The sequence below is a fragment of the Carica papaya genome, chromosome 9 (genome assembly GCF_054855325.1).
Source record: "Carica papaya isolate Zhongbai chromosome 9, ASM5485532v1, whole genome shotgun sequence".
Classification (NCBI taxonomy): domain Eukaryota; kingdom Viridiplantae; phylum Streptophyta; class Magnoliopsida; order Brassicales; family Caricaceae; genus Carica; species Carica papaya.
The window spans coordinates 1,321,157-1,332,582 of NC_142317.1; the positions used below are offsets into that span (position 1 = coordinate 1,321,157).

An 11,426-nucleotide genomic window follows, 5' to 3' on the forward strand; every position below is an offset into this window, starting at 1 on the left:
GTGGTATCAGAGCCAGGTTCTCCTACGTCTCAGGTGAATCAAAAATTTTTCAAACCCGATGGCTACCTCAGGAACTACCCCTGCTCCGCAGTTCAACGGAGAAAATTACCATGTGTGGGCAATAAAGATGCGAGCTCACCTCAAAGCTCTGGGTTTATGAGATGTTATTATAGACAATAGCGAACCAAACCCACTACAAGAAACTGCTACATTGAACCAGATTAAAAGGTACGAGGAACAGAAGGCCAAGAAACCAAAAGCAATTGCCTGCCTCTTCTCAGCGGTTTCAGACAGGGTTTTCTCTAGGATTATGAACTATGAATCACCCAAGGAAGCGTGGGAGAAACTGAAGGAAGAGTTTGATGGAGGAGACAGAAGCAAGAAGATCAAACTACTGAGGCTAAAAAGTGAATTTGCATTACTCAGAATGCAAAAAAATGAGTCTATTAGGGACTATGCCTCCAAACTCTCGGATATTGTGAATAAAATGAGATTGTTGGGGGAGGACTTTCCTGAATCAAGGGTGGTAGAACAAATTCTTATAAGTTTACCACTAAAATTTGAGTCTAAAATCTCAGCCTTAGAGGAACTTGCAGATATTGAGAAGATTTCTTCAGCTGAACTAATCAATAAGCTGTAATCACAGGAGTAACGTGTCAACATGCATGCTCGTGTACCTATTGAAGGAGCCTTATTCTCGTCTCAAACCAAAGCTACCCCTTCAAATCAGTATCAAGGCAGAAGGAATGGAGGAAATCAAACTGGAAACCAAAGTTCCAGAAAACAGAAGAAGTATCCTCCTTGCAACATCTGCTCCCTCACAAACCATTTAGAGAGTGAATGCTGGTATAAGGGAAAGAAAGTTGTCCAATGCAACTTCTGCAAAAGACTTGGCCATAAGGAGAATTTCTGTAGGCAAAAACAAAAGCTAGAAACTGCACAATCTAAGCAGGAGTTGCAACATGTAAATGTCACTGAGATATCCAGTGAGCAAAGTAATATAATTCTTGTTATTTTAAGTGAATTAATAGTGGAAGACGACAGCCTCTGGGTTGTTGATAGTGGTTGCACTTCTCACATGTGCAAGAATGAAGCCATGTTTGTCTCACTTGACAAATCAGCAACAGGCCAAGTAAGACTTGGAAATGGCATGCTGGAAACCATCAAGGGCAAAAGCAACATTGCCATTGAAACCAAGAAAGGCAGAAAACTTATCACTGATGTAAATTTTGTTCCTACACTCTCACAGGATCTTCTCAGTGTGAATCAGATGACTGATCGAGGCTACTCGGTTGGATTCAAGGATAACTGCTGCAGGATATATGATTCTGAGGATCGCTTGATTGCTTTCATCCAAACGAAGAATCAAGTCTACCCCTTAAAACTCAGAGAAGTAATTTAGAGAGCCAGTGTTGCCTCTGTAACTGATGGTGAGATTTGGCACAGGTGCCTTGGGCATTTTCATGCGGCTGGGCTACAACAACTGCAGAAGGGAGGTCTAACCAAGGACTTCCCAAATATTGCAGTCACTGAGATAGTATGTGGTGTATGTCAGCTGAGGAAATTGGCAAGGAATTCATTTCCTTCGCAAGCAGATTGGAGAGCAAAAGAGAAGCTGACACTTATCCATTCTGACATTTGTGGTCCAATGACAGAAAACTCTATGAGTGGTTGCAGGTATTTTGGCTTGTTCATATATGATTTTTCCAGGATGATTTGGATTTGTTTCCTGCAGAATAAAGCTCAAATTTTTGGTGAATTCAAGAAGCTCAAGGTTATTGCAGAGAAGGAAAGTGGCAGTGTACTGAGGTGCCTAAGGACAGATAATGGACTTGAATTCAATTCCAGCCAATTCAATGATTTCTGTTCTGAGAATGGGATCAAAAGGCAGCTCACGGCACCATATTCTCCTCAACAAAATGGTGTCTCGGAGAGGAAGAACAGAACCATTAAGGAAATGGTAAAAAGCATGCTTGCTGACAAGCACCTGCCTAAAGCCTTGTGAGCTGAGGCAGTGAACACTGCTGTGTTCCTGCTCAACATGCTGCCTACAAAGGCTGTAAAGTAGATGACACCGATAGAGGCCTAGAGTGGCATCAAGCCATCAACAAAGTATCTACAGGTGTTTGGATCAGTGTGCTACTGCCATGTCTCGGATGACAGGAGATCCAAGCTAGAAATGAACGCTGAGTTGGGAGTATTTTTGGGATACAGTACTGAAGCAAAAACATACAGAATTCTAAACCTGAAAACCAACAAGCTTATGATTCGAAGAAATGTAACGGTGGATGAAAATAGCTACTGGAATTGGGAGAAGTAGAAAGTCGAATGAGACTGTGTCACATTTGAAGAAGGAAAGAAATCAATGAAAGTATCAAACCCAACTCAGAGTGATGAAGAAGATGAAGAATGTGAAGCAAAAGGGAGAATAAAATTGAAAAGTCTAGCTGACATCTATGAAAGGTGCAGTTTTGCCTCAAAAGAACCTTCCTCTGTTGAGGAAGCACTTCAGCAGCAAGAGTGGAGACTTGCTATGGAAGAGGAAATCAGGATGATTGACAAAAACAATACTTGGTCTCTGGTAAAATTAAGTACAAACAAAAAACTAATTGGAGTAAAGTAGGTGTTCAAAGTGAAACTCAATCCGGACGGGACAACAAACAAGCACAAGGAACGGCTTGTGGCAAAGGGATACTCCTAGCTTCCAGGAATCGATTACACAGAAACCTTTGCTCCCGTGGCCAGATATGAAACAATTAGACTCATTCTGGCCATGGCAGCTCAGTTTGGTTGGAGTGTGATGCACTTGGATGTGAAATCGGCCTTCTTAAATGGTAAACTGAATGAAGAAATTTATGTTGAGCAGCCACCGGGGTTTATTCAACTTGGAAAGGAGAGTCACGTCTATCTTCTTCACAAGGCCCTATACGGCCTCAAACAGGCTCCACGAGCCTGGTATGATAAGTTAAATACGTACTTACTTCACTGTGGGTTTGAGAGAAGCATGACAGAAAATACACTGTATGTGAATAAAGATGAAGACCGACTTATCACTGCAACATATGTTGATGATATACTGGTGACAGGCAGCAACAAAAGGAAAATGATAGAGTTCAAGCAGAAATTGGAAAAGGAATTTGAGATGTTTGATCTTGGGGAAACTACCTACTTCCTAGGAATGGAGATTCAACAAAGTAACTTGGGTATTTTTCTTTCACAAGGCAAGTATGCCAAAGAAATACTAAATAAATTCAATATGAGTCACTGTAAATCAGTATCTACACCACTGGTGTCCAACTTGAAATTGTCAAATGACGAGAAAGGTAGCAAAGTCGAAGAGGGGAATTACAGAAGTCTGATTGGGAGCCTTCTATATCTCACAGCTACCAGACCAGACATTTTGTTTGTAGTGAGTTTACTTTCAAGGTACATGGCTTCACCGAGGGAATCACACTTACAAGCTGTCAAACATGTGTTGAGGTACTTGAAAGGAACCTGGAATTTTGGTGTTCAATTCAAAGCAAGAGCTGAAGGTGGAGTAGTCAGCTACAGTGCCAGTGACTGGGCAGGAAGTGTAGAAGATGCACGTAACACAACTTGGTACTTGTTCAAACTAGGCTCCGGTGTTTTTTCATAGGCATCTAAGAAACATGATACTGTGGCTCAGTCCACAACTGAGACTGAGTATGTAGCCGCAGCTACAGCAACTAACCAAGCAATTTGGTTGAGGAAGGCGTTCAACGATCTAAAGCTGGACAAACAAACACCTACAGTGTTGTATGTAGACAACAAGTCTGCAATTACCATTGCAAAAAATCCTGTAATGCATGGGAGAACTAAACACATCAACGTTAAGTATCATGCTATACGTGAGGCTGAGAGGAATCAAGAAATAAAGCTGATACATTGCTCCACCGATGATCAGCTTGCGGACATTCTAACCAAGGCCCTGTCTAAAGCTAAATTTGAGGATTTGCAGGAAAAGGTGGGGATTGGTGAAAAAAATCATTAACGAGGAATGTTAAAATTAATAATTTTTTCTGTTAAGTTTAAATTCAAAAAATAGAAATCAACCGTGAAGTTGTATCACAGTAGGATACGTAAATTTCATGCGATGTATGCATGATTTTCGGACGATCTGATTTGATCGTTTGGTTGATGTAATCAGTTTAAATTTGTATTGCTTATATATATATGAGAAAATAAAAAAAGAAAACTACTCCTTCTCTTCAGAAAAAGCACGTCTCTTCATAACAGCAAAACAGAGTCAGTTGCATAAGCTTGCTCTGTTTTGCTGCCCTCTCTCTCTTCAACTTTCTCTCTCTAAGTTTGTTCAATCAGAGAGCTTCCCTTGAAGCTTATTTTCGCTTTCTATCAACACTGATATTATGGAGATTAGTTTTCCTTATTTTTCTACTTCTGATAATTTGTGGTTAGCGGCAGAATTTTAGAGATTATGGTGAGGATTTTTAGCATTTTCAATTTGGCTGTAAGCCTATATATAGGCATGTTTAGTTCTGGAATAATAGAGCAGAGAGCGGCAAGTATTTCTACAATTTGTGTTCTTTATCTGCAGAAAGTTTCTTCCTTCAAACTCTGTTTTCTCAAACTTGTTCCAACATTCTGTGTGTCTCGAAAACCACATCGTGGCTGCAAACATTAAAACATTCACCACACTATTCACCACCACCATCAATCCCGACCAGATCACCATGAACACCCACCAAAGTTTCTTCCATGAAATTTTGGTCGACGGTTTTTGTTGCTCTGGCACAGTGGGAAGTGAGTGGGGGTCGGAAGTCTTTCTGGTGAAAGCAAGGAGGAGAGAAATGAGAGACACGCCATCGCCGATTGAATTATGAATCCTGAACGTGGCGACGGCTTCGGCGTCAGAAGTTTTCACATTGAGAAGATGAAGCTCCCATAATGGCTTACACATGTCCATTGGGATTTTTGTTGAGTTGGATGTATAGTCCTCTACGAATTTGCCTGGTGACTCCATTTCTGGGTTTATGTCTGGGACGATTACATGATCTTCAACTTTCACGTTCGTTTTCATCGCCAGTACACAACTTGCTGCCGGCGGTTGCTATCGTCAACATCTTTTCCTTCTTCTTCTTCTTTCGGTCTGCTTTGTTTGGCGAATTAAAGGTGTTGGAACTTGGAAGATTACTTGCTATATATAGATATGATATATACAACATATTATATTAGGAGGGCAGTACTATAATTTTGTTCAAGTTTATATAGATATGATCTAAGTTGAAAATAATAATAAAATTAAAATTAAAACAAAAAAAAAAATAAAGATATCATGTGTATGAGTTGGAGTTAAGATTGTAAATTTCCATATCTAACCCTTCTTTCCCTTTATGTTGTAGTTACATATAATATATATATATATATACACACATATACATATATATTTAATCAAACCATATATCTTTTGCTGGATTTAAAGGGAAGAGATAAAATACAACATGATGATAGAAACAAACATACACAACTCAGAAGCAGATGATGAAGTTGGAGCTAAGATACCCAACGTATATATTTTTAAGTTAGAGTTGGAGTTGGAGATAGAGATAAAATTCCGAAATTATAAATTCAACAATTGATTAATATTGATAATATTAATTTTAAAAGTGTTTTTTTTAATTAACGTAACTTTTTTTTATACAAAATAAAATCAATGGAAGATAACTCGAGCAATAGATTTTATGTCTTACACATGTATTCCGTATTCTCCTTAATAGCAATTGATTACACATGTATTATGGTCTCCGTATCTTTATAAATAATTTTTATGCATCTACATATACATATAATTATCTGAGTCAATAATAGAGAACAGACTGACAAAGAGGAGGTTGAATAAGAGATTTCTCAGACGCAGCAATTTTGATGATCTTCAAAGCTTCCTCCAAGTCATTACAAAGCTGGTGAGGGTCTGGGATCACATCTGGATCAACCGCTACAGAAAATGTCATTTTATTTACGTAACTCTGAAAATGTAAAGTCAGTGCCTGCAAAAATTTAATATAATTAAATATATATATATATATAAGTATACATAGATATATATATATATATATATATATGTATTGAAGAAGTGAGAAATATTGTTGGTGTTACATGAGGGTGGCCATAGACAGAAGGTGCAAGGTAAGCTATTGGATGGCCATAAAAGCTTATTTCTTCAAGGGGACCAACTATGTTTGAGAACGTCATTGTTGTGTTGGATACTATTCTTTTCGTCATACCTGCGGCTACCTGCAATTAACCCAATTCATTATTTTCTAAATAATATATATATATATATGTATTAAATCACTCTCAAGTATATATGTATGTATGTATGTATGTATGTATGTATGTATGTATGTATACACCTTGCTTCCAAAAAGTTTGAGTATTAACTTGGCAGTTTGAAATGATAAAATGGCCTCACAAGAGAGCTTCTTGCGGTCAACTATGGATTTAGCCGTGCGAATGTAATCCAGAGGGTCTTTTTGCAAGGCAATGGTGAAGGGAATCAGAATATATCCAATACAATTTCCCCATATGGCTTTAGACCCTTTAGCCATCATATTAGCCAGTACCTGTTTAATTAATTCATTAATTTAATTAATTATCCAATTAATCATGATTAGTAGACTAAATTTAATTTAATTACCTGAATCCCAGGAACTTCTCTTATGTTCGCCATAACAGCTGCCCTCACCCGCATTCTTTTTGGAATTTCAGTCATTTTATCTCCTCTTTTATTCTCACCTGTCAAAAATAAATTACCATAATAAATATATATATTATATTGAAATATATAATAACATATTATATATAAGGTATATACCGTATTTCCTGTATATATATTTTGAGAGACCCGCCTGTGTCACCCCGAGTATGACATCATTAACAGTCTACCAAGAAGAAACAATGAATTAGATGTGATTTGTTATGAGATATTATTATGATATATATATATATATACACACACACACACACAGATATATATATATATATACGTACCACGTTCATGAAATTTTTTACCAGCTTGATATCATCCAAGCTAATCGTCCGGTAAATAAAAACCCTAACGCTGTTATCTCCACCGTCACCTTTTAAAGGATTCTTCGTGTCTTTCAAAAACGACATCGTCGCAGCAAACACCAAAATATCCACCACGCTATTCACCATTACTACCAACCCCGACCAGATCGCCATAAATACCCACCAAAATCTCTTCCATGAACTGTTGGTCGACTGTTTCCGTTGCTCCGGCACGGTGGGAAGCGAGTCGGGATCGGAAGTCTTTCTGGTGCAAGCAAGGAGGAGGGAAATGAGAGACATGCCGTCGCCGACTGAGTGATGAATCTTGAAGATGCCGACGGCGTCGGCGTCGGAAGTTTTGACGTTGAGAAGATGAAGCTCCCATAGTGGATTAGAGAAGTCCATAGGGTCTTTTGTTAAGTTGGATGTGTAGTCTTCTATGAATTTTTCTGGTGATTCCATTTCTGGGTTTATGTCCGGGACGATTACATGATCTTCTACTTTGACTTTTGTTTTGATCCATCTTAGTTTTCTTTTGTTATTTTTCTCTCCCACCTAAACAAGAACGTGCTTCAGAAAGAATTATTTATTGAAAGAAAATGATGATGGTGATGAAGATAACTTCCAGGTTGATGGGAAACATGAGAGTATGGAGAGAAATTAATGGTGGATAAATTGTATAGAGCATCTAGAAATTCGGAAATGCCAAGCATATCGAGATTCACAGTGGCTTTTGATCTGCAGAAACTTCTTTTTCATCCATGCAATAAAGTTTCCCTGTGGATTGGTGACAGAATCATGCATGCATAGGCACAAGGATTCATATATCTTTTATATATATATATATATATATATCACGTCTTGAACCATCAATCGACATTTATAATTTTAGTTTTTTTTTTTTAATTATAGTTTAATTATTTAAATAGAATTTACACACACAAAATTAAGTTTCACGAGTAAATTATAACAAACATAATTACCCATATAGCATTAGTAATTAATTAAATAACTCAAAAAATGATGATAATTAATTAATTAAATTAATAAATTAATATCAATAAAAAATAAGTTCAATATTAAATTAGTTATTAATATTAATTTAATTAATTGGTTAAATTTATTTTTTAAATTATTTTTAAAAATATTTAAGTATGATACAGTCATTTTAATTTTCTATTATGAAATTAAAGAAAATTAATTGTTTATAACAAATAAAAAACATTAAAAATTAAATTATAACCAAAAAATTCTACAAACTAAATTATAATAAGTGGTAAAGACTAGTTTATTAATTTATTAAATTTTCATTAAATAGCTAAATTGGAGTAATATTAAACCACTTTATATTCTTTTAAAAAAATCTAATATTAATAAAAATAACTATAGGTACATATATAAGCATGTATATGTACAGTGTATGTAATGACATAAGGTTTATTACCAGTATACTAGAGAACCGAGGGTGTTTGATCAAGGTATGCTTCAGGCCTTCAATGACAACGCCGGGATCGATTCTAGTCTTGCACCCCATAACGGCGATGATGTAACACTTCAGTCCCGGCACGTTAAATAACCTAGCCGCCGGACTCGCCGGCGCCTCCTCCCCACTACTCAAGTCGCCGCCGGCGGTGGCTACCGTCAACATATTTTCCTTGTTCTTCTTCTTCTTCTTCTTTCTTCTGCTCGCTCCTTTTTCCTCTGGTTTGTTTCGCGAATTGAAGGCGTTGGAACTTGGAAGAGAACTTACTTCATATAAATATGGTATATCCAATATATTATATTATAAGGGTAGTACTGTAATTTAATTCAAGTTTGGATGTACTTTTGTCAGATGCTGAAAATGGGGAGCCGTGCAGACGGTCTGCTCGAACAATGGAAGAGAACCGGAGAAGCTTGACCTCCGGGTGCATGTTGACGGAATTGCCCCTCGATTTGCTAAAATTTTACAATTTCGGAATTTCTTTTTTTTTTTATAATTATATTTTAATGAAGAAGATAAAGCAAATAATAATTGTCCCACTAGGTTAGTTCTGCTATTTAAAGGAGAAATTTATGGTGATTTAAGTTGATAATAATAATAATAATTTCATATTGAAAATTAAAAATTCAATTATGTTTTTATTTTATTTTTTTATCGATCGAAATTTAATTGTTTAGACCGATTACATGACAAATAATTTAAAATTAATTAAAATAAATCTAACTTCGTAAATTTAAAGTTAATAGAAAAATATGTAAAATATAATTAAAAAATTAAATATTCGATTCATCAAATCGTAGTTCGGTTATGCATTTATTATATATGAATGAAGTTAGCTCGTTTATAAATATTAAAAAATAAAAATATCATGTGTATGATTGTCAATGCATTGATTAGTTTAGTAGATAGCATTAATGTTGAATTGGTTATTATATTATTTTTTAAAAAAATATAATTTATATTTTTAAATTTTATTTAAATACATATTATTATTAATAACCTATCTAATACTTTATAATAAAAAATATATTAACATAGTCGTAAAGTTATAAAAATATTATTATTAAAGTGATAATGTTTTAAACGAGGATTGAAAAGCACGAAACGGGATCGAATCTGAGAGAGGCTACGCCCTTCCATTTTTAAAAAAACTTTCTTAAAACGGCATCGTTTTGTCAAAAAAGCCCACGTTCCCACAAATTGCACAAGGCCTGGACACTAGAGACCCAACAAAACGGGGCGTTTCAGCCGTGCATTTTTTGCCAGCCCAAGGTCTGGACACTACAGACCCGACAAAACGGAACGTTTCATCCATGCAGTTTTTACATTTTAAATTACTATTTTCCCACGAGTTCTTTTTTTTCATCTCTCATGGAAGCTTACTGTATTGTCATATTCTTTTCATTATATAGATTTATATATATATATATATACATGCACATATATATCTAACCAAACCATATATATTTTTTGTTTGATTGAAATGGAAGATATAAAATAGAGCATGAAGAAAATAGATAAACATAAACATCTTAAAACCAGATTATGAAGTTGGAGTTAAAGATATCCCGTTCATCTCTCTCTCTCTCTCTCTCTCTATATATATATATATATATGTCTAGAATATACACTATAGTATTTAATATAAATTTCAATTTTTAAGATAAAGATGTCTATATTTATAAAGGTTCGGAACTTAAAAAGAAATAAATATATGAATTGAATGCGGAAGCAAAATAATAGAGTTATGTTTTACATTACTTACATAATAGTTTAAGATACCCAATAAGGTTACGGAAATGTTCATTCTAAAAAAACAAATGAAAATTAAATAAATAAACGAAAAATAAATAATTAAGCATTTTATAAGACTTTCACTAGCTTTTGAAGGAGCTCGGGTGGTGAAATATTCACAACCCTCTTGGTGATCAAGATCTGGATCTTGACCCTCTTGATCTGAAATAATTAATGAATGAGTGAGATACACTAATCCAGTAAGAATATCACACTACTCATCGATACAGAAAATAAAAGTTAGTAAAAATTATAAAAACAACCAATAGAACTCTTAATTTAAGTAAATTCATTTATCATAAGTAAAATTATTTATTATATACTTACTGTTGCGAGATTTTCAAAAACGATTTATAGAGACAATAGCTCAACAACATCATAATCTCATGTTCAAGTAAGTAATAATAACAACTTTATTTTTTTATTTGCCTATTGGTATCCATATGGGTCCATAGAGATGTCCCATTACGCATGAACAAACATCCAACATTGTCAACCAACCGGTTGTCCCCATATCCCGTCTGCTATGAGTGACAAAAATATCATCCCTTAAATATCTTATTCGGTATGATGGTGAAATGGGTTGTCCCCATACCCCGTCCAGTATGAACATCAAAAATATCATCCTTCAATACCTCATCCGGTATGAAGGTAAAACAGGTCATCCCCATACCCCGTCCAGTATGAGTGTCAAAAATACCAATCTTCAATACCCCGTCCGGTATGAGACGACGTTCACGGTAGATTTTTCTATATACTCGGTCCGTCCACCATCTCCTATAATATCCAGTAAAGCTACCATTCATTCATTCACTTAGCCAATCAATTTTCTGTTTACATTTAATTTTCAGTTTCACAATTTAACTGTAATACATGCATCAAGGAAATACAACTAAATTATTTTACCAATTCCAGTATATATCGTACATTTAAAGCTGTAAAATCAAATAATCGGTTAAACATGACAACAATAATAAATAACCAGTTCTGGCTCCATTAGTAATCTGTAATTAATTCTCAAAATTTTTTAAATTACATAAAATACCATTTTATTGATAATTAAATTTCAATTCCATAACAGATAATAAAGTGAATGATT

At 35.1% G+C, this 11,426-nt stretch overlaps 1 protein-coding gene across 6 annotated transcripts; it reads right to left on the bottom strand.

Annotated features, from left to right (window-relative positions):
- Positions 1 to 5,689: 5,689 nt before the first annotated feature.
- LOC110823236 (wax ester synthase/diacylglycerol acyltransferase 11-like) lies at positions 5,690 to 8,918 on the bottom strand. 6 transcript variants are annotated; one of them, XM_088211747.1, is made up of 7 exons: positions 8,495 to 8,897; positions 7,030 to 7,605; positions 6,854 to 6,920; positions 6,677 to 6,774; positions 6,393 to 6,602; positions 6,136 to 6,273; positions 5,690 to 6,026 (listed from the first exon to the last, which is right to left on the bottom strand). In XM_088211747.1, exons 1-7 carry the CDS (start codon positions 8,696 to 8,698, stop codon positions 5,838 to 5,840), a joined length of 1,482 nt encoding a protein of 493 aa, XP_088067873.1. In that variant the 5' UTR covers positions 8,699 to 8,897; the 3' UTR covers positions 5,690 to 5,837. The 6 variants fall into 6 exon arrangements, 4 of the variants coding, with proteins under 4 accessions (XP_088067873.1, XP_088067874.1, XP_088067875.1 ...); XM_088211748.1 differs by having other exon boundaries at positions 5,690 to 5,974; positions 8,495 to 8,892; XR_015816482.1 differs by having other exon boundaries at positions 5,775 to 5,974; positions 6,452 to 6,602; positions 8,495 to 8,901.
- Between the last annotated feature and the right edge of the window lie 2,508 nt (positions 8,919 to 11,426).